The sequence below is a fragment of the Microtus oregoni genome, unplaced genomic scaffold (genome assembly GCF_018167655.1).
Source record: "Microtus oregoni isolate MIOR12 unplaced genomic scaffold, Mior012 000009F_ref0000495, whole genome shotgun sequence".
NCBI lineage: Eukaryota > Metazoa > Chordata > Mammalia > Rodentia > Cricetidae > Microtus > Microtus oregoni.
Window position 1 is genome coordinate 40,565,481 of NW_024543068.1, and position 26,898 is coordinate 40,592,378.

Genomic DNA, 26,898 nt, shown 5'->3' on the forward strand with positions numbered 1-26,898 from the left:
ATGTGCTGTACAGCTGCAGGGGTGGAACACCTGGAGCTCGAGTTACAGCTGGGTGTCAGCCACCTTGCATGGGTGCTGGAAACTGAACTCAGGTCCCCTACAAGAGCAGGAAGTGCTCTTAACTGGTAAGCTATCTCTTCACACCTCTTTTAAAAATTTATTTTTCTTTTCTACACTTCTTTACTTATTTATGTGTGTAGAGGTGGGACAGAGGAAGGTGAGTGCATGTGATATCACAGTCCATGTGATACAGGCCAGAGGACAACTTCCTGAAATGGTTTTTCTCCTGTCACCATGTGTGTTTGGGGATCAAACTCAGATTGCAATAACCTTTACTTAAGGAGACATCTTGCTGGCTCAGAACTGTCTGAACGCTGGCTCAATGGCATGGAGCACAGCCCGAGGAGCCCAAGGTTACCGGTTCGAGTCCCAGGTAAGTGAGTACTGTGTGTGAATGTGTCTGTCTGTCTGTCTCTGTGCTTCTGCTGTACTGTCTGGGTGCTGTGTGTGAGTGACGTGTGCTTGCATAATTAATCGGAAAAAAAAAAGGCCGGGCGGTGGTGGCGCACGCTTTTAATCCAAGCACTCGGAAGGCAGAGGCAGGCGGATCTCTGTGAGTTCGAGGCCAGCTCTGGTCTACAAGAGCTAGTTCCAGGACAGGAACCAAAAAAACTACGGAAAAACCCTGTCTCGAAAATCAAAAAAAAAAAAAAAAAAAAAAAAGGGAGAACTTTAAAAATAAAAACACTAAAGAAGTAATCCATTTAAAAGAACTTGAAGACTTATACTAAAAGGAATAATTTAGAAATTACATTAATTTTGGCTATTAATGCAAATTAAGCACTAGGTTTTACTAGTTTTTTTTTCATCAAACAGATCTTAGGATCCATTTTCCAGATCTTCCATGAGCATTTAACTCATCTAGGAAGTGCTATGCAATCAAGTGCAGATTCTACCACTGATGTAAAAAGCAGGACCATGTACCGCTTTATGTGACCCAGGACTGTGGGGAAAAGAGGAGACCAGAGGATCCAGGGAGAGAGAGGATCCAGGGAATAAGGTAGAGAGTATTAAAACAGGACTTTCAATATCCTCTTCTGCCCTCAAAGTGTACTCTCCCTCTGTCCCTCATTACCTGTGGGAATAGCTAAAAACAAATATCCCTAAGGTCATCCATGGGGGCCCTGACTATTTAAATTTGGAGGGTACCTTTAAGACATATTTTCAATAAAGTGGGATTTTAACTAAAAATTCTATTTCATAGTTTACTCTGGTAATCAATATTCAAAAACCACCACCATCACACCCGCAAAACAAAGTTTATGCTTACTTGCTGCTTCCAATAGCTCTGGGTGGAGTGAATATGGAATCAAAGGATCTGGCAGATCAGCAAAGAAAGCCTTGAGAGCTCCAGCTACAGCATTTACTGTGACTTCCATTGATACTAGATTGATATTATGATCTATAAGACAGAATCAAAATTTAATTTATATAATGAAATTTTAACTTATTGCAGAGGTAAACTCAACAAGCACCTTTCTGCCAAAAAATACTTTTCATTAATTACTTTTCCTCACAGGCCAGCAAACTATACAACAGATCAGAGAAAGACAACCCCATGCAAAAAGCACTGTATTCACAGATAATGTATAGTATATGTCAGCATACAGTGAATTACAGAATTTTAATAATACTATTCTTTTAATTTCTTGTTTATACACAGACTATTTTAAGACCGTAAGAAAATAGAAAGACAAAGAATAGAAATTATGTATAACAATTCTAATTTGGACCTTTAAACTCTACTTTGTAATGTTTTAAGTAAACAGGTTTTCAGTAAAGGGCTGATTTAAAAGACAAGAACAGAACATGTAAAAGGTATACCATAAACTTATTTGATATTAACAAGTCACCTAAGTGTGAAAATACAGAGCAGAAAAAAATTATCCCATGACTTAGAGGCAATCATTATTATATTTTATAGCAGGCTTCCTTTGAGCCCTTTTATGAATCACTTACAGAAAACATGACCCATTTACACATCTTATTGGACAAGCATTATCTCATTAGCCTTATATTTATTCTTTCATCTCTACTGTGTGCTGAAAAATTTTTGAACTAGAAAGATTAACTTGTCTGAGGCATAGACAGTTAGTGGTAAGACTAAAAAATAAAACCATTAACTATAATCCAAGAGTCCCACTACTCTGCCCTCCTCACTCAAAGTGGAACTACACCAATGTGACACTATAAAATAGTTTCTCTAATACTTCTTAAAAACATGCTAGAGCACTTTTGGCCACATGGCATATTTTTACACAGGAATATACAACTCAATAAGTAATGTTTTGGCATTTTAAACATAATTACCTCACTACAATATACAAATGACACATGGGCAGTTCTCCCTTCTCTCCTTAAAATTACAAATACTGCAACAAATGCCTTTAACAAGCACATGCAAAGGATTTTGGAATACAAACTCCTTGAAGTGAAATTTCTAAAACAAAGGAATCTGAATTTTAATATTCACAAACTGCCTCTCAAAATGTACCTACAACAGGTATACAAAATGTTTGCCAACATTACCAACAATCTTTTTAACTAATAATAAATACAATCTTAAAATAAAAATTTGTCAATGGTAGAGGCTGAGTATATTTTCAAATATATACTAAGAGATTAATCTGCATAGATCACTCTACACTCTCTTGAAGATTTTGTCCTTATATTCTCACACAATTTTTACATTTTTAGGCAGCCTAAATTGTTATTCATGTATGCTTTCTAGATTTCTTACCAAACTTAGGCATTTTCTAGTCAAAGACTAGAAAGACTAAAAATATTAATTTATTTCTAGTAATTTGATTTTCAGTTTTAAAGTTTTATCTTTGATCTCACATGGAATTCCTTACTGGTACAGTCTCACTTTTAAATTTGCTTCTAAGTATTAGTTATCTGCTACATTAAAAAAGCATTTTTATATAGTCCCATTTTTGACATAACTGTTGCTAATCTAACATAAGTAAATTTATTGCCATTTTAATTCTGGCACTGGCTTTATAGATTCTGTTATTCTTTTATTTGTAAACAGCTTATTAGATTAAAAATATAAATAGGGGGCTGGAGAGATGGCTCAGTGGTTAAGAGCATTGCCTGCTCTTCCAAAGGTCCTGAGTTCAATTCCCAGCAACCACATGGTGGCTCACAACCATCTGTAATGATGTATGGTGCCCTCTTCTGGCCTGTAGGCATACAAGGAGACAGAATACTGTATACATAATAAATAAATAAATAAATAAATAAATAAATAAAATTATATAAATAGGGTAAAACTGTCCATTGTCCATTATGTATCATAGCTTACCTCAAAATGTGTGCTTTACATTAATCAGTCTCAGTGCATGAAAAAGATTCTCATTTCTAAATAAGACCTATAAATTTTATTGCCTATGATAGACTATCAATTCTGTTATTTTTCTTGTCAATAAAAAGTTCTTTCTTGTTTTCTAGCCTTCACACATAAAAATACAGATGCAATGCTGTATTTTTTAGAGCAACTGTTTTTAACTGTCTCTAATCTTTTATTCTAAATGTATTTTTAAAGTTTGATACTTCCAACTTCCTCTTCTAATTTCCTAATACCCATCTTCCTAAGAAGACTATAAAAGATTCAACATTTTCTTTCTTTCTTTCCTTCCTGTTTTGTTTTGGATACAATATTTTACTATGCAGTCTTGGCTGTTCTTGAAGTCATAAAGATCCTCCTGCCTCTGCCTCTTGAGAGCTGGGAATAAAGGTGTGCGCCACCATGCAAGGATCAGTCCTTTCTTGTTAGTATGAAGACAGATCTCTCCCAGTTTTAGTCCTGCACTGTGGCAACTACCATATGTTTACCATATGCCACATTTTTAAATGCTTTCTTCTCCATATCCATTTCTATAAGAAGTTTCAAATAAAAGTTTCTTACTATAAAATTCTAATAAGAAAAACAGTAAGACAATTTTATTTTGCAATTATAGTACCTTGATCAAACTGCTTTTGAATGTTGTCTTGATCAGTTTTATTTCCACTTACACGGTACAGTCCTTCAGTACATAATCCTAAGAAATTAAAAAAATGTTTTTATAAACACATATATCCATAACAAAGAATTTGCTTAACTCTAAATCCTTAGTGACCAGTCAAATGTGATCACAATTTACAGAAATATTAGAAAATTAATTCCTGTCGAGTATCATGCCCAGAGCAGTATGTCAGGGCCTTTGTATAGGGTGACTTGTTATTTTTCTGTCTAGTTACACATACTTTATGCTTTACAAAGCGTTCTACTGGAAAAAATTTAACTCTCTAAAATCTGTGAAGATAAAATGAATAAAAATTTACTATTAGAAAATTTAAGAGGACATGGTCATATCCATAAAAAACTATGAGTTATCACTGACACAACCAACATGAATTAGTCTCGTAAGAATTCAGGTATGTGAAAGAAACCAGATTGTGTCTGATGTGGCGGTACATGCCTATAATTATAGCCCTTGGAAAACTGAGGTAGGAAGGTCATGAGGTTTAATAGCAAAAATCTGTCTCAATGAAGGAAGGCAGAACCAAAGGAATATATTCAATTTACATAAATAACATCCTGTAACAGGAATTCTTACCTGTATTACAACAAATTGCTTGCAATGGCTAGAAAATCAGTTATGAAAGGACAAAAGGTGATTGTTTTATAATCTGACAGGTTTGTCAAAAATGAATACACCTGTATTTGTAAGATTAGTATACTCTATGTAACTCACGTCCTTAAAAAATAAAGGAACCATAAGCAAATCCTGAACACGCTACAATCAGAGGCTGAGAAAATGGTTCAGTGGATAAAGTGCTTGGCATGTAATTCTGGGGACCCGAGTTGAGATCCCCAGGACGAGGCAGGTGTAGCAGCAGCTCATAATCCTAGTATTTGAGGGAGAACTTGAATTTCTAGGGCAAGCTGACTAGTTGGATAAGACATCTGACAAAGTGTGGGTTCAGTAAGAGATCCTACTTCAATAAATAAGGCAGAGAGTAACTGAGGAAGCTACTAGACATTAACTTTGGATCTCTACACCCACACATGAGCTGGAGTGCATACGAATGAAAACACACACGCACACCCCAAACCAAACACTCATTCATAGTCAGATGAGATTAGAATCAATTACTTAGGTAGACCCTAGTTATTAGTAAAAAATAATGAAGAAAACTGGTTTCCCCAATGAAGAAACACCATATGTGGATATAGTGTGTTAGTGCCTGCCACCAGTTTGTAACCCGCAATTCCTGATAGTTTGCCTTCCGAGACTGAACTTAAGTAGTCTCAAACAGCAGTTAAACTGTGTTTATTGCTACACTACTTATAAGAGCCGGGACACTGAACTAGTTTAGATGTCTATCATCAGATGAATGAATACAGAAAATGTGGTATGTACACATATACACGGAAAGAAAAATGCAATCATTTGCAGAGAACTAGAAAGACATTAAACAAAATATTCTGACTCAGAAAACACATTTTCTCTGTGCATTCAACATAGAAAGATTGAAAGTTATATATGCATATATAAATATACACTCACAGTAAAAGGAAAGCTTCAAGTACTAGGCTATATGACATTTCACCCTTGGTTAGTCTGAACTCACAGAAATCCAACTGCTTCTGTCTATCAAGTGCTGGGATTAAAATGTAACCACACCTGGCCCCATACACAACATTTATAAAGAGTGAAGAAACAACTAGATAAGAACTAATACATATGTAATTTAATAGATTGTAATACAATGTAATAAAAACTGACATAGAACAAAAGCTGCAGAAAAAAGTTAAGAATCACCCATTAATCGTATAGGCACAATGGAGGAAAAGTTAGATAAAGAAGGGGCAAGAAAGAAAAGGGCAGTGGGAAATGAGGGAGAATTGCTCACGTATGCTATGTATATTTATGAAAATGGCCTTATATAACCCATTTTTTCAAGTTACATTTAAAAGATACCTCAACACAGACAACTGGGAAACTCAAGTGCCATTATTATAAACTAGCAAAATCAAAAGGAGTTGGACTGCGGAATTACATCTTAATTTTGTCATGTACAAGCCATCTCAATTCAACCAGAAATGTTCAATAGGCAGTTAAGAATATATTCATGCATTAAAGTACAAAAACAAACATCTGGAGAGTAATTCCTCTAAATGTGATGGCCTTAGCCAAAAAGCAAGTATTAATCATATATGCATAAATGGCATCATAAAAGTAGTGGCTATAAATTACTGAAACTGTAAGAAGGTATTTAGTAAAAGCAAAAAAAGAATTAAAGAAATGCCATACGAGAGATATTTTTACTTAAAACAGGATTTAATGTTTCTTAATCAAATGTCCACTATGTCATGTAAAAGAATATTCATGTGATAAAAGAAATAAAATGTATTGTCTTGGGTATTACATAGCATATAATTCAAGAGGTCAGCTATTCTGAATGTCAGAACAGTGACTGAAATAAGTATGTTCATGCTGTTTTTAATTATATTAGCAATGAAGTTCACTCAAAGTAAATGAGGTTTCTCATCTACTAAAAGCTGACAGTGATGAAGTTAATATTAATGGAAGAATTTTTAGCAGTAGTATGTAACTTTCTGGCAGAAAACTGTTACATGAATAAGACTAAAGGCAGTGCATTACCAGTTTACCAAGTACATTTTTTTTCTTTTATTAATGCCACAGGGCCAGGAGTGCATGTAAATTATTTTTACCTTACTGAACTAAAATGTGTTCCTATCTTTTGAAAGCAATGGCTATCTGATATTTGTTATTACCATTATACATAATAATTAAAATTTCACATAGCACGTATTACATTTTTTATTCTATCTTTAAAAAAAAAAGATTGTGGCCAGAAGTTCCACAACTTGGTCAGGGAAGCATGCAGCCAATACCTGTTAATACAGAGACTTGTACCAAGTCAAAGGCTGAGTGCAGAGTCTAAACAACTGAGAGTTCACCTCTATCAACCTCTCCCATCCCCAAAGCTCAGGGAACATCACAGTAGAAGAGGCAGAAAGAATTTAAGATCCAGTAAATGGGGGAGGAGCTGACTTCTGGATAGGACATGGCTGTTGAATACATCAAATCAAAGTAGCTATAGTTAACTGCACATGAGCAAGCCAATCAAAATTCCAGCATGCACATAGGAAGGGGGCAGGGGACTCCAAAGTCCCATTCTCCCTTAGCAGCATAGCTGAGGCAAGCAATGGCTCCTACATGGACTACATGTGACTGTTTTGGGAATTTTCTCTGGTTGGCTGGCCATGCTCAAGTAGATAGTTCCACGAATTCTCACATAAATATGGGAAGAACTAACTGATATTGGGGGTTATTAATAACATTAAAAAAACACAAAAAGAAAAAAAAACACAAAAAGTTGTAAGTCAGGGCAGGGTTCACGAATGGGAGTTTAGAGGGAGATACTGGTGGATGAATATGATCAAAACATACTATAAATGTGAAAATTTCAAAGAACAAAAATTATTAAAAATAAAAGGACTTATTAAAGACACATGATTAACTCAGTAAAAATAAATTCCTTAGTCAATTGATAAACAAGTTAAAATCACTAGTATGTCCTATATAATGCATAAAAGATATCTTCTTGCAATGCCTCCAAATGATGTGGATGAATGGTTTCTTCTCTCTACAAGGTCTCTATCCTTGGGACCTGGAGAGCAATTTTCTGTACATTTGACATAAAAGGAAAACTACCAAAAAATACTGGGCATTTGAAGACTTACACTCAGAATTAAGAGGCAACTAAAATTATCAACATATCCTAATGTGACTGGATAAGCCATAAAAAGCAATTACAATGATGAGTGTCATGTCTCATTAAAAACTGATTTTGTATGACAAATACTAAAAAACAGTAAGTTTAGCTTTCCTTTTTGAAAAAGTTGTAAATGTTTAATGTATATCATATATTAGATAAGCATACAGAAAACTTAACCTTTATGGAATCATTGGTGATTTTTAGACTATTCTTTATGGAATAACTGATATTTTTTTTTAAATTGTTTTTTTTTGAGCTATAAATATTTTCCCCATTCCCCTTCCTTCCTCATCTTTCCCCTTCCACCCTCTCCCTGCCCTACATGCACCCAACTTACAGAGATCTTGTCTTTTTCTCCTTCCTAAATGGAGTCATGTATGTCTTAGGGTCCTCTTTGTTGTCTAGGCTATGGACTATAGGCTAGTTATCCTTTGCTTTATGTCTAATATTTGCTTTTAAGTGAGTACATATTATATTTGCCTTTCTCAGGCTGGATACCTCACTCAGGATGAGTTCCATCCATTTGCTTGCAAATTTTAAGATGTCATTATTCTTTACCAATGAGTAGTACTCCATTGTGCAAATATACATTTTCTTTACCCATTCTTCAGTTGAGGGACATCTAGGTTGTTTCCAGGTTCTATTATGAATAACATGATATGAACACAGGTGAGCAAATGTCCTTACGGTATGATTGAGCATTCTTTGGGTATATATCCAAAAGTGGTATTGCTGGGGCTTGAGGTAGATTGATTTCTAATTTTCTGAGAAAAGACCATACTGATTTCCAAAGCAGCCGTACAAGTTTGCACTCCCACCAGCAATGGAGCTGTCATAAATGTTTTTGATCTTGGCCATCCTGAAAGGTGTAAGATGGTATTTCAGAGTTGTTTTGATTTACATTTCTCTGATGACTAAAGATGTTGAGCATTTCCTTAAGTGTCTTTAGGGCCATTTTTTAAGATTCCTCTGTTGAGAGGTCTCTGTTTAGATCTGTGCCCAGTTTTCAATTTTATCATTTGGTATTTTGGTGTCCAGTTTCTTGAGTTCTTTGTATATTTTGGAGATGAGTCCTCTGTCAGACGTGAGGTTGGTGAAGATCTTTTCCCATTTCACTATGTCCTTTCATTTACAGTTTTGTTAGTTTCAGGAGGTCCCATTTATTGACTGTTGCTCTCCGTGTCTGTGCTACTGGACTTATATTTAGGAAGTGGTCTCCTGTGCCAATGCATTCAAGGATACTTCCCAATTTCTTTTCTATGAGGTTTAGTGTGGCTGGTTTTATGTTGAGGTTTTTGATCCACTTGGACTTGAGTTTTGCGCATGGCAATATACATGGGTCTATTTTCACTTTTCCACATGCTGAGATCCAATTATGCCAGCACTATTTTGATGGAGGTGGGTCTTGTATTTTTGGTGCTTTCATTGGTTAATTAATAAACTGCTTGGCCCTCTGATAGGGTAGAATTTAGATAGGCAGAGTAAACAGAACAGAATGCTGGGAGAAAGAAGCTGAGTCAGGCAGTTGCCATGATTCTTCCACTCCAGACAGACGCAGGTTAAGATCTTCTCTGGTAAGCCACCTCGTGGGCTACACAGATTATTAGAAATGGGTTAGATCAATATGTTATGGGTTAGATCAATATGTAAGAGCTAGCCAATAAGAGGTTAAAACTAATGGGCCAAGCAGTGTTTAAAAGAATAGTTTCCGTGTAATTATTTCGGGTATAAAGCTAGCCGTGCGGACGGCCAGGTGCCAGGAACATAGCCCGCCGTTCCTATTTCAACACCATTTATTAAAGATACTTTCTTTTTTCCATTTTACAATCTTAGCTTCTTTGTCAAAAGACAAGAACTCGTGTGTGGATTGATATCCGGGACTCTGAGTCGATTCCATTGGTCCACTTGTCTGTTTTTATGTTAATACCAAGTTGTTATTATACTGTAGCTCTGCAGTAGAGTTTGAAGTCAAGGATGGTAATGCCTCCAAAAGTTCCTTTATTGTACAAGATTGTTTTGGCTATCCTGGGTTTTTGTTTTTCTGTATGAAGTTTAATATTGTTCTTTCGAGGTCTGTGAAGAATTCTTCTGGGATTTTGATGGGTATTGCATTAAATCTGTAGATTGCTTTTGGTGAGATTGCCATTTTTACTATGTTGATTCTACTTATCTAAGAGCATGGAGGATCTTTCCATTTTCTGAGGTCTTAGAATTCTTTTTTCAAAGATTTAAAGTTCTTATCATACAAGTCCTTGAATTGTTCGGTTACAGTTACCCCCAAGGTATTTTGTTATTTGTGGCTATTGTAAACAGTGGATGTTCCTCAGTGGAAAGGGAATGAGAACATAATAGAATGACATATCTATATGAACTCAAATGTTTGACAAAAGAAAACAAGGTGTTACAAATACACATAATCTGATTATCAAGTATAAAATAGCAATTCTGTACAATTATATCAATTTATAAAGTAATCCCAAAAGAAAAAAAAGTTTGTATTTTATAATATTATAATAAGCTCAGTATAATGAAAGTTACTCAAGTTCACATAAATTTAAATTATTAAATTACAGCACAGATATATTAGCCTTTTGTTACTATAATAAAAGAGTCAAGGACATTTAACTTTATAAGAAGTTTATTTTAGTGCAAACATCAGTTCTTAGCTGCATCATTATAGTATAAATATAATAGTAACAGAAAGGAAGTCAGCTGGAGGTGCCAATCTCAGGCTTTTATAACCTTCTCTCAAAAACTATCTTCATCACCTTAGTAAATGATCTAAGGACTTCTCAGCATCTCTTAAAGGTCCACACTACTTCTCAACACTGCCATACTAAGGAGTAAGCTTCTAACATATAGAAGGCTGTTCAACACTATTACCACCAATGACCCGCAAAACATCTTCTAATACATGGTTCTTTGGAATCAACAATGATACTACTCTTTGAACTTTTACAAAGATTGTCTCCTCTTTTTAACTGTATGTCTGTCTTAGGATTTCTATTGCTGTGAAGAGACACCATGCCTCTGCAGCAACTCTTATAAAGGAAAATATCTAACTGAGGTAGCAGCTTAACAGTTCAGATATTCAGTCCATTATCATTATGGCAGGGAGCATGGCCGTGTGCAAGTAGACATGGTGCTGGCTACATCTTGATCAGAAGGCAATAAGAAATGGTCTCGGAAAAAAAAAATGGTCTGGGTGTCACAATGAGCCAAAATAGATCTCAAAGCCCACCCCATAGTGACACAATTACAATAAGACCATACCTAGTGTAAAAAGGCCACACGTCCTAATAGTGCCATTCCCTATGAGATTATGAGAACCAAGTACACTTGAACTACCACTCTGTCCTATCTATCTATCTATCTATCTATCTATCTATCTATCTACCTACCTACCTACCTACCTACCTACGTTTGTGTAGGGGTATGTGCACATATGTGAAAATGCCTACAGGAAAAAAAAAGGGCACTGGATCCCCTGAAGAACAGCACTTGATCTCCAGCTCCCCAAACACAGAAGTTCAGAAGATATCTGTCTGTATGTCACAAGGGCAATCATTTGGTTATAAAACATTAAGGATTAATTATGTACAGACAGTTTTAGAAACTAGGGACCACTATTTTCATGGAGAGTATATTCTAATGGATGGTGGGTAAAACAAACAAACAAAAAGTAGCCTGTTAACCAGGTAAATGATCATATATTTCGGTAAGACTGTTGTTAGTAACAAATAAGATGGTCTCAAACTAGAAAACCATAAAAAGTAAACTTAATATACCAGGAGGCCTAAAGGAAGTTGATACTGGACATATGCATTTAAAAACAATCTGAAGAAATGTTTCAGGGGCTAATTTACTGCTCCTTTGTGCTAGGAAAAATATAGCCAGGTTGTTTTTAGTGGCTAGCTCATTTCTTTTTAAATTTAATTAATTTATTTTTGTGTGTATGGATATTTTGCTTACATGTATTTCTTTGTATCACATGTATGCCTGATACCCTCAGAGACTAGAATATAGCATTGGATTTCCAGGGACCAGAATTACAGGTAGTTGTGAGCTGTCATACGATCTGGGAATTGAACTCAAGTCTTCTGAAAGATCAGCCAGTTCAGTACTTACACTGTTAAATTCAAGTGACAATAACTGCAACCCCTGACAATTATCTGACAATGAGTTGGGGTTATTTAAAGATAGGATTCTAAAAAACAAATGAAATAGTTCTTTAATAACTGCCACCTACTGTGTGATATAGAGGATTCTTCAGCTCTACAAAAAACTCCAATTAAAAATACTGAACCTGACTCTCATCAAAAATTATACAAATAAATTTAGGAACATTTCTCAAAAAAACTATGAATCTAAACCAAACCAAAAAGCAAACAAATAGAAAAACAAAACAAAAAAAAAATGCTCCCCCGGAAAAAAACCAAAAACAAAAGTATACATGTCATGAAAGAAGACATAGCTAAGAAGCTATTTTAAATAAGTGTAAGAGAAGCATACCAAAAACTATAATGGAAGATCCCTGAATGGATCCTGGCGAATAATTCTTGTAATGATTTTTAAAGTTCAAAAATGTAAGAAAAGACATATATAGGTTGTGAGCCTAGCCTTTAATGGTTGGGCCATCCTTCCAGGCCACAAAAATCTGTCAATGCAATCCACCATAGAAACAAACTGAAAAATAAAAACCACATCATCATGTCATTAGATGTCGAAAAAGCTTTCGACAAAATACAACATCCCTTCAGGATAAAGGTCTTGGAGAGTGCAGGGATACAAGGAACATAACTATACATAATAAAGGGAATATACAGCAAGCCAACAGCCAACATCAAACTAGATGGAGAGAAACTCCCAGCGATCCCACTGAAATCAGGAACAAGACGACAGGGCTGTCCACTCTCTCTATATCTATTCAGTATGGTTCTTGAGGTTTTAGCAAGAGCAATAAGAAACCAAAAGGAGATCAAGGGGATACAAATCGGAAAAGAAGAAGTCAAACTCTCACTATCTGCTGATATGATAGTTTACATAAGCAACCCCAAAAATTCTACCAAGGAACTTCTACAACTCATACTTTCAGTACTGTAGCAAGATACAAGATTAGCTCAAAGAAAATCAGTACCCCTACTGTACACAGATGATAAAAGGGTTGGGGAAGAAATCACCCTTCACAATAGCCACAAATAGCATAAAATATCTTGGAGTAACTCTAACCAAACAAGTGGAAGACTTGCATGACAAGAACTTTAAATCTTTGAAGAAAGAAATTGAAGAAGACACCAGAAAGTGGAAAGATCTCCCATGCTCTTGGGTAGGTAGAATTAACATAGTAAAAATGGCAATCTTACCAAAAGCAATCTATAGATCCAATGCAATGCCCATCAAAATCCCAGCAAAATTCTTCAAAGACCTTGAAAGAACGGTACTCAACTTCATATGGAAAAGCAAAAAACCCAGGATAGAAAAAACAATCCTGTACAATCAAAGAACTTCTGGAGGCATCACAATCCCTGACTTCAAACTCTACTACAGAGCTACAGTACTGAAAACAGACTGGTATTGGCATAAGAAGAGACAGGAGGACCAATGGAACCGAACAGAAGATCCGGATATTAATGAGAAGCCAGTTAAGTCCAAAGCAGAAAGCTAGTATTAGAAAAATCTTTGCATTTGTTTTTCCTGTCTTAAAGTCAGACATGAAATTTGTCCAAAACTCATTTCTTAAGTCTTTGTTGAAGGAAAGAAAGAATAATTTTACATCAAATGCAGACTCTAAAAATTAACATATATTAACTGAAAGAAGACATATCTTATTTCAATCATGATTAGTGAATAACAGTATTTTACCATATTCTAATCCTTACTAAAATCAGAAGTCACCATTCCTCATCAAATAGACAAATCAATACGTACACAAATAAAGTGATAATTATACTAAAGGGTAGGGCACCCATGAGCAAAACTAAGCATGATTATTTAGATAAGACATAGCTTTACTAGCATAAAAAAGTTAGATCAGAAAAAGTACTACAAGCAAATAAGGCTAAACATGATGTAGCTTGTGTTTTTCATCTTTTCTTATAATTTTATTTCATTAAATCACTTGGATTCATTTAAAAAATATGCTCAATGGTCAAGCATGTTGGCAAATGCCTTTAATCTTAGCACTCAGGACGTAGAGGCAGCAGAATTTCTGGGTGAGTTGAAGACTGGTCTACACAGTTCCATAGCTACAAAATAAGACCCTGTCTCAAAAACAGTAAATAAAATACACTCAAAGCACATTTTTTTTTCAAATCAACTTCCCAACTCTTACTAGTCCAACTCTCATTTTTTTCAGTTTTAATGATCTATATTATAACAAAAAAAATTTGCAAACTTGTTTATAGAACTGTGAAGATATCTATATATTCCTTAAACCATATAAGATAACATCAAGTTAGGACTGCTGAATAAATAGCAAATCACACACATAATGAACTGTCATTTATAAATTTATAATTATGGCTTTAATTTAAAAGAAAATTATCCTTATGTAAAATATGCAATATAAATATTATTAGGTTGAAAATATTTTTAAAAATCATAAATGTAATCTCTTAATATGATACTAATGAAGCTGTTATAAATTACAGAATTAGGTTAAGCTTAACATTTTAACTTTCAACATATTTATTATGTTCAAAAAGATCTTCAAAATCACTACTGATCAACAATATATAAGTATCAGACTGCCTTCAGGGTGACTAAGATGACACTAATGGGAACTATAAGGCTCAACTATGCTTTAAGATATCACAAACATTCAACAAACTGTTACTGCAGCAAAAATGTGAGCATAAATCAAATCGAATGTATTGATTCTTTTAGCCTACCTGTGTCTTCAATAAATTCCACACATTTTTCAACAAATAGTGGTATAGGCTTCTCCGCTGTAACCAGATCCTGGAGGGGCATCCCAAAGTAATTACTTTCCCAATTTCTACGTGTTGGTGGATTGAAGGTCTTAGTTTTCTTTTTCTGCTACAAGAAAACATATTTACATTAAAACTATTAACGTTTATCTTCTCCAGAATATTTCCAAGCAATGCACATAAATACTTTGGATCAAAAGAAGTATTTAAAAGTTACATCCAATCCAAATGCCCAGTAATGTTTGCCCTGATAAACTCTGCTAGATGCAAACTGAACTGGGACAAAAATGAACAGGAAAAAAAAAATAGCTGACTAGAAGAAAATGGTCATTTTGTAAATAAGACTGGATAAATAAGAGATTGGAAAAATTAAATAGCAAGAGATTAAAAAAATAATTTTCAAAGCTAACACAAAGGACTAACAGGAGTAACGGATACTCTCCTTGTTTTATATGTGGTCTGCCAACTTTATCTACCCTTTGAGGTAAGTTGTGATTTTGTATAAACTTTTATTTGTAAGAACAAATTATGCTTGATTGATTATAAACTGTTAATGCTATCATTCTTCTCTCACCCTGCTTTAATTTTAACATAAATTTTCTAAAGATACACAAAAATATCTTTAGAAAAATTAAACAATAATTTTCAAAATCTAACATCAGAGAGAAAATGGATTCTTTCCTAGGAAGTAAACATATTAAAACCACATTGAACACTGTCTGAAATCCAACTAATGAGAAGATATTAACTCAATCTTTCTGGATTAGATTAGTTTCCAAACAAACTGCACCTTTGGTCAACAGCAATGCCTAGAATATAACAATATGAACAGAAATGAAGAGGTAAAGAACTCGTAGTCTGCAACATTGAAGAGTCTTTTTTTTTTTTTTTAAGTGTAATATATCTGGGACTGAAGAGATGCTTCAGTGGTTAAGAGAATATACTGCTCCTGAAGAGGACTGAGTTTGGTTTCCAGCACCGATCCACAAGGATCTTATGTCTCTGGCTTCATGGGCACCGGTACATAAATGCACATGCCTATATATGCATGGGCACACAAACATACACACATATATAAAATTAAAAATAATTTTTAAAATAAACTGTCTAGCTAGTTCTGTGGAATAATCCTCTTCTACACTGTAAAGATTTGTCACTCAAACTAGTTTAATAAAACGATGATTGGCCAGTAGCCAGGAAGGAAGTATAGGCAGGGTGACCAAACTAAGGATGATTGAAAGAAGGGCAGAGTCAGGAGTCCCCAGCCAGATGGAGAGGGAATAGGAGATAAACATGATTTGCTAATAAAGGTACCACCACGTGACAGATCATAAACATGGGTTAACTTAAAATGTAAGAGGTGGTTAGTAATAAGCCTGAGCTATTGGCTGAGCATTTATAATTAAGCTTCTGTGTGGTGATTTGGGAAGCAGCTACTGGGTAGTTAAGAACAGGCAGTCAAGACAAGAAGCAAGTTAGCCTTGCAAGTTAGTCTTAAGTATTGTAATAATTCACTCTTAAATTACATTTTTATTATTGGCCATTCAAAACCAATTTAAACTCTGAGATAACTGAGGTAATTTAATTACATCCCCACTTGAGGTTGGGGAGAGAAAAAAGTAAAGTCTAACTTGGTCTTAGAAAACCTGAATATTTCACTAAATTTGGTGGGTTAAAAAAAGGAAGCAAAATAAGGTAGCTTATCTGGCATAAGCTCAAAAGTGTATTTCTAGGCCCAAAATGAATGAGGCAGGTAATTTAATTCTGAAACTACAAGATATGGTCCTAGTAATCTAATACAGTAAAAAGGCAAGATCTTATAGCAACGAATTTTCACCAGCTCTAGAGGGACACTTTAAAACAGGTCTACTCTGATAATCATTATAGGGGAGGAGCCTGCTCTATGGATCAGTCTGTTTTTTAATGGTACTGCTACAAAGAAATTTACATAATGAAAAGTATTTTGGGGCAGGGCATATGGTATAAACCTGTAACCTGAGTAATTGTGAGGCTGAGGTAGTAGGAATGCTGCTAGTTCAAAGTCAGTCTGGATCACAAAGTGAACTCAACCTAGGGTATATAGAGAAACTTTTAAAAAAAGAAAGTTTTAGATGAGAAACACCTTTCAAAATGAATTAAAATACATACAATTCTCTTTTGTTCTATAGTTTACAGTTCTTAGGCAGCAGAATCACTCCAGGGAGTTCTCAAAAAATTTAAGGATATGTTGTTGAAATAAGGTTTCTTTCTGTAGTCCGTGGCTGTCCACAAATTATAGTATGTTTGTTGTGGGATATTTGTAGACTGTAAGAGATACACTGCTGTGATTGGTGTAATAAAGAGCTGAACGGCCAATAACTAAGCAAGAGGTACAGGTGGGATCTCCGGGCAGGGAGAGGACTCTGGGAAGAAGACTGAGTTGCCTGCCAGACGTTGAGGAAATGGCATGGACAGTGTGGAGATGAGGTAATGAGCCACACAACAAAATGTCAATTAAAATAAATGGGCTAGGTATATTTCAAAAGAAGCCATACAAAGGCCAACAAATAATAAAAATTGTTAGTACCATTGCCTACCAGGGAAATGCAAATCAAAACCAGCATAATACCATCTCCTAGGACTGGGGAGGTGGTCCAGTGGGTAAAGTGCTTACTACACAAGCACCCCCGGCACCAGAGGGTCAGTAAAAAGCTGACCATGGTGGTACAAGCCTGCAATGTTAGTTCTAACCACCTGAGTTCAATCCCTGACACCCAAGTCTTCTGACCTCCACTCATATGTCCATACCCAAAACAATAAAATGGTTTTTTGCTTTTTTTTCTGTTCGTTTGTTTTGTTTTGTTTTTTTGAGACAGGGTTTCTCTGTAGCTTTCGAGCCTGTCCTGGAACTAGCTCTTGTAGACCAGGCTGGCCCCGAACTCACAGAGATCCACTTGTCTCTGCTTCCCGAGGGCTGAAATTAAAGGCACGCGCCACCAATACCTAGCTCTAACTATAAAACATTTTAAGAGTATAACTTTAAGAAAATGAAGTCCTAGCTGGGCGGTGGTGGCGCTCGCCTTTAATCTCAGCACTGGGGAGGCAGAGGCAGGCGGATCTCTGCGAGTTCGAGGCCAGCCTGGTCTACAAGAGCTAGTTCCAGGACAGGCACCAAAAACTACAGAGAAACCCTGTCTCGAAAATCAAAAAAAAAAAAAAAAAGAAAAGAAAAAAAGAAAAGAAAAAAAGAAAAGAAAAGAAAAAAAGAAAGAAAGAAAAAAAAGTCCTTTATTAACAGGCACCTGTAGTTTTGCCTTTTAAAAGCAGCAGTGTGTGAGCATCCACATATCTGTGTTGGGTGGGTGCATTCATGGAAAGCACATGTGTAGGAATCAAAAGACAACTTTAGGAGGTGGTTTTCTCCACCATCCAGGTTCCAAATATCAAACTAATGTCATCTAGGGTTGGCAGCAAGCACCGTTACCTGCTAAGCCATCTCGCTGGCTGCTGGTTTGTTTGTTGCAAGGGGGGTTGCCAACACATTTTAAAAATGAAATTTAAAAACAAAAATCTTAGGTATGGCCAGATATGAAGCAATTTGAAAATCATTAAAGGTATACTAGATAAAACTTTTGTTCTACTCAACAAGAACAATGCATAAGAATTTAATTTTTGGCCAATAGACATAAGCAACAACAGTTGTTTCACCTCCGATCTTTTATTTCTAACTGCTGAACTTTCATTGGATGGCACTGTTAAGAGGTGGTGAGCTGACAAGTGCCCAGCCTTAGCCTGTTCAGCCTCAGGCACAGATGATCTCAGAGGGAAGGAGGGAGGATCAGCTGCTTTTGTTTCTTTGTAATCTTGTGGGCTAGGAAATTGTGTCAGTTATCAAGCTGTTGAGTACCAACACTGAAATGTTTGCTGATCTTAGGTTTTAATCTTGATTATCTCTTACTTTTTTCAGGTAGTCTTTGGCAAACACCTAGGAAGTGGGGCCATGACTCCAATACCTTTTCCTGTTCTGCAGCTACCTGTTTTACACTGTCAAAATCCTCCATCATTCCTCCCTAAGTAGAACTGTTTATATTCATAATGATCTCTACATGTACTGTTAAGAACCTCCCCCTACACTAAGATTGTTATTTGCTAGATCTGGACTTCTAGAGCATTTTTGCCTCCACTGTCCATTCTAGTAATTCTGCTGTCAACTGTATGGAGGCATCTTAGGATACAAATAGAATTTTAATGCTACTCTTTATTTTGATACATATTTAAAGTCCTGGACCAGTACTTCACCAAGCTCTATAACATGCACTGTCTCCACACTCCTTCCCCTTATAACACCAAATCCCAGTTTCTCCATTTCTTACACTAAATATGTAAATATATGACATATGTCAAGTCAGATGTCACAACTTCCTTGGTATCATTTTGGTATAATATCATATCTGTTTCTTACACCAAATTATACTATTTTTCAAACCTTCCTTCTAGTTTTTGCCATTGCATCTCTTGCCAATGTGTTATTTCTTATCTCTCCCCTGTCTGATGACTTTGGTGCTGGACGCAATGGAAAGGGTTGATTGGTTGCAGCCATTAAACAAGCTGTACTTCTTCCAGGGTATAATCATAACTTGGGAAGCAAATGGCTCTCAGGACTTTCTGGAGTTTGTTCTCTGCTCCTGATTAGCTCTTCAAATTTCAACTCCGCTAAAACTTAACTACTAATAGCTTGCTGTTAACCAGGAGGGAGCCTCACAGATAAGTCAACACATACTTTCTATGTTGTATATACAAATGGCGAGAAAAAGTGACAACTGTACACCACTTTTGATTTTGATTAACAACGAATTCAAGAGACAAGTATTACTCAGGTGGAAAAAAGATCTCCCGAAAAGCAACAAGAATTATTAGACCACTGAATGAACCATAGTTAATTTACGCCGCAATGACTGAATAGCTTTATATTTGCCTATCTCTTTTGAGTGTCAATGGTGCCATTATTTGTGTGCATTGTGTTAGCAAATTTCAGTTTTTTTATTATCTACATCTATTTTATGCATTCAAAACATACCATTTTAACTGTGTTTAAATGAAATCTTCCCCTCTCCCCAAAAATGTAATAAATCTCCTAGAATGCACCCTAATGTAGTGATACTTCATTTGTATTCTAATAAATAAAGCTTGCCTGAAGATCACAGAGAAAAACAGCCCCACTGATCAGCCTTACAGATCAGGCAGTGCTGACACACAACTTTAATCCCAGCAGCCACACTAGTTTGCCACAGAAACTAGGTGGAAGCGGTGCACACCTTTATTCCCATCCCTAGAGAGAAATCAGACAGGAGGAATAGAGGAATATAGGCAGAATAAAGAGGAATAGAGACAGTTCTCAGACACGGTCTCATTCCTAGAGGTAGGATCGCCATTTCAGACTGAGGTAGAGCCAGTGGTTGGCTGTTTTGCTTTTCTGACCTTCAGGCAACTCCTTATATATAGCTTCTCTTACCATTCTACTAAAATGTTGTTACACAAAAGCCACTTTTCATCCTTAAGCTCTCCATATAGGTCACTTTCCCTTTCTGCACCACTGCTCACAACTATTATTCCACATCAATCTGAATGCTTCTCTCCTCTAGCTGTTCCATACCAGTGAATCATCTACTCCCAGTTTTAAATCCTTCTCTTAGTACCAGAATTCATAAGTCTAACTTGAGATTGATTGTGTCCACTTGAATGTTAACAGATACTTTAAATACAACATAAAAGGTGGGAATAAGTGTCTTCTGAGTAAAATCATCCAGTTGCCCAAACCACAAAAGCCAGAGTCAATCCTGATTTCCCTTCACTGTTCCTAGTGAACAAAACAGAAGCATAAAAGCACCATTTCCAGAATACTATTTAGAATCTGGTAACTACTTAGAATCTGGTTCTCTTCAGAATGCGTACTGGACAATAACACAAAATAGATATTTTTATAATTAAGCACTAACAGAAAAAAACTATAGGTGGTAATCCAAGGGCTCTCTACTACAAAGTTTTTTTAATAAATGCATAAAATATTTATTGTCAGTTTATTCACCAGCTAACTGAAACTTTAAGATTTATTTTTGTTTTATGTGCATAAGTGTTTTCCCTGCATGTGTGTCCATGCATCATGCCTGTGAGCTGTATGTGGAGACAAGAAGAGGATCTAGATTCCCTGAAACTAGTAGTTGTCAGTTGTTACCTGCCATGCTGGGAACCAAACCCAACTCTTCTCCAACAGCAACAAGTATTTTAACTGCTGAGCCATCTCTCCAGCACCATTCCCTGCAAATCATTTTACTTACATAATTACTGATTCTTCTGAAACGGATGTTCCTAATTTTAAGGATCCCATCTGAATCATACCAAAGAATTTCTTGTAAAGATACAGGCCAACCCTAAATGAATTCATTTGGACACAAAAGCATATAAAAACTGAACAATTTTCCTTTGTGTCATTCCAGATTACTATGAAGGACAGGAAAATTGAGGAATTTAATACCCTCAAGAAACATCCAATCTATCATGGAGAAAAAGAAGGAAAAAGCCCACACTTTACTACCAGTTACTTAACAGTACATACAAAGTAGTTTACTAAATGTGAAAATGACTGGACGTAAGGCTTAAATCCAGAAGCCAAGACAGAATTTTACATACAGGATAGGAGGTCAGAAAGAATTCATAAATATAAGGAACTAGTCTCTAAGCCATTTTGCCCCTAAATATCTGATTGCCTATTATATTAAGGTCAAGGACCAAGAAATTAGAAACTGCCATTTACTGCTTATTGCTAAAACGATGTGCCCAATCTTAATCTTCACATCAGCACTGACACAATTACTGTATGTTGTTTTTTTTATATTCTTAGAATTTAAAACTGCATAGGAATGAATGACAAGGGTAGAAGAGCAGACAAGAGTCACACTGCAAATAGCTTTGGGGGGCCTAACTGAGGAATTTGAACTCTATCCAGATACCACAAATATGTTGTAGGAAAAGAGATCAGGCATTTCCATTTTAGCACAATCCTTTAGAAAGTAATAGAGCAGTCTGAACTAATGCTAAATAGAACAGAGAAACTCAATTAAAGAATAATTAGACTGTAAATACTGGTGACGATGTGGAGAAACTGGATAGACCATCCATTGCCAGTGGGAATCTAAAATGGTACACCCACGCAGGAAGATAGTAAGGCAGTTTCTTTACAAGACTAAATATGAAATTATCATATGACCAAGCAATTACAGCCCTATTCTAGAAACACAAAGACTCATTATTTATTTAAAAAAATCTAAGACATGACCCAATGCTCTTGAACAATTCAAAAACTAGATAAACTCATTCTACAGAATATTATTCAGCAATAAGAGAAAAAAATAATTGAAAAATGCACCAACTTGAATAATTCTGAAGGGAATTAGGAAAATAAGTCAGTTCTAGAAAGTTACCTACTCATTCTTGCTATTATTATTATTATTTATTATATTTTGATTTTTCAAAAGAGGGTTTCTCTGTGTAGCCCTCGCTGTCCTGAATCTCCTTTTGTAGACCAGACTGGCCTCAAACTCAAGAGATCTATCTACCTGCCTCTAACTCCTGAGTGCTGGGACTAGAGGTAAGTGCCAGCACTGCCGGGCCTCATGTAATAATCTTGAAGTGACAAAATGACACAAACAGAACCAGGGTTAGAATCTGTAGGCAGTTAAGATTGAGAAAGGGTGAGAAGGAGGAAAGGATAGTTATAAAACAATTGTAGGGGCTGGCTGGTGGTGAAACTGTTTTTGAATCTTTACTATAGTGACAAATATACAAACTAATGCGTGTGAAAAATTTCCGAACTAAATACACACATAAAAATCCAGAAATTTGGTAATGAAAATAGCAGCATCTAACTAATACCAATGTAAAGATAGTGATATTGTACTATAGTCTGACAGGATGTTATACTATTGTAGCAAACCCGAGACTGTATCATGTCTTACAATGATATAAAAATCTACAATTATCAAAAAATAAAAAAAACAAGAACACAGCAATAATCCAAGTTAAGAAGTAATATAAAGTCAACTAAGAATGCAGCAAAGGAGTAGAAGCGGCTCATCTGACAGCAGAATAAAGAGCAGCTGAGGGTGATGAGCAGCAATAGTATACAGCTCTGATCCGCAGCCGCTCTTCTGAAAACACGTTCTTGCTCAATCATGATGAGGACAGAGAAGCAAAAGCTATGACCTATGAGGAAAAACCTGCCTTTCTTACCAAACAGGTACAAACATGCCACATATACCTGTCTTCTTAGAACTCAATGGCTTTCCTTACAGACTACATTTAGCTGTATCAGTATTTCTCAAAGTTCAGCACTGGAGATAGTTTGGGCTACATAATCCATAGTTGTGAGAAATGGCCTGTGAATTTTAGAACACTAGCAGCATCTTTGACTTATATTTAGGATATGCTAGGAGCAATACTCAAACCCACTGGGTAACAGCCAGACACTGTCACATGGTCCATCAAAGATAATTAATTACATTGAGAACCACTGGTCTAGGCTGGTGAAAATAAAGATGAAGACCTCAAATCTGGTAAATGGTACAGATAGTATTCCTGAGAAGTCAGAGAAGTCAAAGAAAGAAAGAAAAGAACAGAAAAGAAAAGAAAAGAAAAAAGTCCCAAAGCCAGGCACCAAGGTAATTCCAGCAACCAGGACGCAAAGACAGGAAGAACATTTGAACTCAGTTGGGCAACATAGGGAGTAAAAAAGTGAACAAATAAAGTTTGCTCACGAATCAAAATGAGGAATGCTAGTATAACACATACAATAAAGCTTGCCTGAAGTTCAGAGAGTAAAACAGCCACACCAATCAGCCTTGCAGACCGGGGAGTGGTGACACACACCTTTAATCCCAGGAGTCATGCTAGTTCGCCACAGAAACCTGGTGGTAGCCGTGTGCACCTTTAATCCCAGTCCTAGAGAGGAATATAAAACGAGGAGACAGCTCTCAGCTCAGTCTCATTCTGAGATTCCTGGAGGCGGGATGCCGTCTTAGACTGAGGTAGAGGTTGAGAGTCAGTGGCTGTTTTGCTTTTCTGACCTTTAGGTTGAACTCCAATTTCTGTCTCTGAGTTTTTATTAACCATGCAACAGGAGATGTCTGATATCACATTAGTATAAGAAGTCTTTTGTGGAGTTCAGACTTTATGAAAGTTTATTTACCTCCATTTAAAAGGCTGTATGCAAAAGTTCTGGGCACTAGCTGGGAGTTCAAGTAGGTGTTGAAAAGCAAGGATGTGTCCCTTCTAAGAGAACTGGTCACTTTTCAAGGGAACCATAAGTAAAATGAAAGAAGAAGAAATAACAATAGTCAAAATTCTTATAGATACAAGTTAGACAAACAGCTTCTGACCTTAATTCAGAAAACTTTCTTCTATAAGGTAATATCTTCTTTAAAAGGGTTTTCAACATCTCTAATCTATTTGGTAAACTGTCTTATTAATGCCATTAACAACAAATAATAAAATATAAATCAAGAGTGACCTGGACAAGGTAGTTCTACAGGTGAATAGGTAGATTTTTATCAGGGCTTTTCAAACAACTACATTCAAAAGAAATTAAGTTTTATAGTATACATAGAATTTCATTCCTAAAACCACTGACATTCCCTTTGATTTTCATCTTATCGATCAAATACCTTTTAGTATTTGAATTAACTCCAATGTTTTCTAGTCAATATTTAAGAATGAAAAAAACAATAAAGAAATGAACAATTTGAGTGTTTTCTTTCATTATTTTATAACAAGAATTCTTAAGCTGGAGTCCATAGGTCTTTAGAAAAAAAATGAAAATATTAAAACTCCAGGAAAATTTTACAAATGTACTTTTCCAGGAGCAACATTCAAATCTTTCTTCAGATTTTTAATGACTAAAAATGATTTCCAAAGTTCAAAACAATTATTTTGTGCAAAGTATGAAGTGTTCCTTATATTTGGATAACACTAAGTAGAATCACAAGATCACTTTTTCATACCTATGCATTCTGTGTTAAGTATTGGAAACATGAGAAATTACTTTTAATTAAAAAACCCTTCTACTGAACTCTGCTCGTTTTGTTTTGAACCAAGGCCTCGCTATACAGACCAAACGGGCTCCGGGTCCTCCTGCTTCAGCTTCTGAAGTGTTAAGATCACACAGGCATTTGCCACTACATTCAGCTTTGTTTTTTAAGCCATAAATTAATTTCTATTTACCCGAGGATCCCTTCATCACATCAGCTGAGCCATCAAGAAAACATTAGAACTAAAAATCATAAAAATGTATCTACCGTTTTTCCAGGATTGAATAAGATCATTTATAATACATTAAAGTAAGTAGTATATAAACCAGAAATACTATAAATTTATCTGTCTTCCAATAGTAACAGCTGTCCATCTATATATTAGAGCACAGTATCCTGCATTATAAAAGTGCCTCCTTGCCGGGCGGTGGTGGCACACGCCTTTAATCCCAGCACTCGGGAGGCAGAGGCAGGCGGATCTCTGTGAGTTCGAGACCAGCCTGGTCTACAAGAGCTAGTTCCAGGACAGGCTCCAAAACCACAGAGAAACCCTGTCTCGAAAAACCAAAAAAAAAAAAAAAAAAAAAAAAGTGCCTCCTTGACACACATTATATTCTTAACAATTATAATTAATCTCATACAGAAAAAAAAACCTAATATATAGGTCTCAGTAAAATAACTTAGAAATATACTTAAAAATTAAGCATATTTCAATCTATACCTGAAAAGAAATAAATCATTCAAATGTATATTGTGGAACAGAACATGCTCAAGGAATAACAAAGTGGAAATAACTAAATTATAATCTGAATTTATATAGTATCATAAACTGGTGTCATCAGCACTGAAATGCTATTAAGAAACCAATCGTAAAACTGCTTGTCAATCATGTTGCCCAAGATGTTCTCAAACTCCTAGGCACAGGAGGCTCAGGGGATCTTCTTGTCTCAGCCTCACAAGTAGCTGGGCTACATAGGCACAACCACATACATGTAATATATGACACATGTATGGCAAATAAACTAAACTTTATACAAATTATAAACCCCAAACACCTAGCTAATGATTCAAAAGATCATTTTAGCCTATCAGTATTAAAATAATAAAAATAATAACTAAAACCAATGTTTTCTAGGTAAGACAACACAGGAGAATTCAGAAGTTCTTCTACACCCCGCTAAAAATAATTTTAAAACAATTTTACTAGACTTAATTCCTTGAGAAACAGTTGTATCTGTATTAACTTCTAACAGTAGTCAGTCATATAGAGTATTCAGTAAAACTTTACTGAATAGAATAAATAAACTCTTAGAAAACAAATTATAATTACAAAACAGGTTCTTTTGTTAATATGTATATTTCTTTTACTGTGATACAAATAAGAACTTTCATTTACACTAAATCTGACTGATTACACTGCAGCATACTGTTAGGTCAGGGGTATGAATTATAAATATAATATCAATCGTTTCCTCTATAATAGACATTCTAGTTTATCCTACAGAAATTACTCAGTGCTCTTGAGATAAAAGCTCAGACACAAATTCAGTAGTGTATTTCTATCCTTCTGACTCAATTCACAACAAACACACAAAAAATGTTGTTAGGTGGATGGTTGATGAAAAAAAAAAAACCTTTTTCATTTTCCTAAACATACTTTCTATATAAAGGTGATTCAGGATCCCTAAGAGTAGAACTCCAAAGTAATAACAGTTAAGTAACTGACATCTTTATCAACTGCTCATTTTAGGGAATAAGTATTTCCCCGAATAGGCTAGAAATTAAAAAAAAAAAAACTTTAAATAGTTTAAAAGTTTTGTTAAATGAACACCTGCAGTAAATTCAATCCCCAGCTGGTGAGGGAAGTCTTTCTGTATATGTGTTGCTTTTACTGGTTAATGAATAAAGAAGCCGTTTTTGGCCAATGCTTAAAAGAATATAGGCAGGCTGGAAGAGACAGAGAGAGAGAGAGAGAGAGAGAGAGAGAGAGAGAGAGAGAGAGAGAGAGGTGGAGTCAGAGATAAGCCATGTAGCTCTGACAGAGACAGATGCCCAAT

General features: G+C 35.5%; 1 protein-coding gene across 5 annotated transcripts in view; it reads right to left on the minus strand.

Annotated features, from left to right (window-relative positions):
- Nucleotides 1-26,898, minus strand: part of Arhgap5 (Rho GTPase activating protein 5) — a 69,417-nt gene that overhangs the window by 14,372 nt on the left and 28,147 nt on the right. For 4 of the 5 annotated variants that reach the window (XM_041658489.1, XM_041658487.1, XM_041658486.1 and 1 more), the window contains exons 3-5: nt 14,745-14,892; nt 4,026-4,103; nt 1,331-1,462 (exon numbers count right to left, since the gene is read on the minus strand). In XM_041658489.1, coding sequence (XP_041514423.1) covers nt 1,331-1,462; nt 4,026-4,103; nt 14,745-14,892 — 358 coding nt within the window. The remainder of the gene's footprint in view (nt 1-1,330; nt 1,463-4,025; nt 4,104-14,744; nt 14,893-26,898) is intronic. The other variant, XM_041658488.1, reaches the window with a different exon arrangement.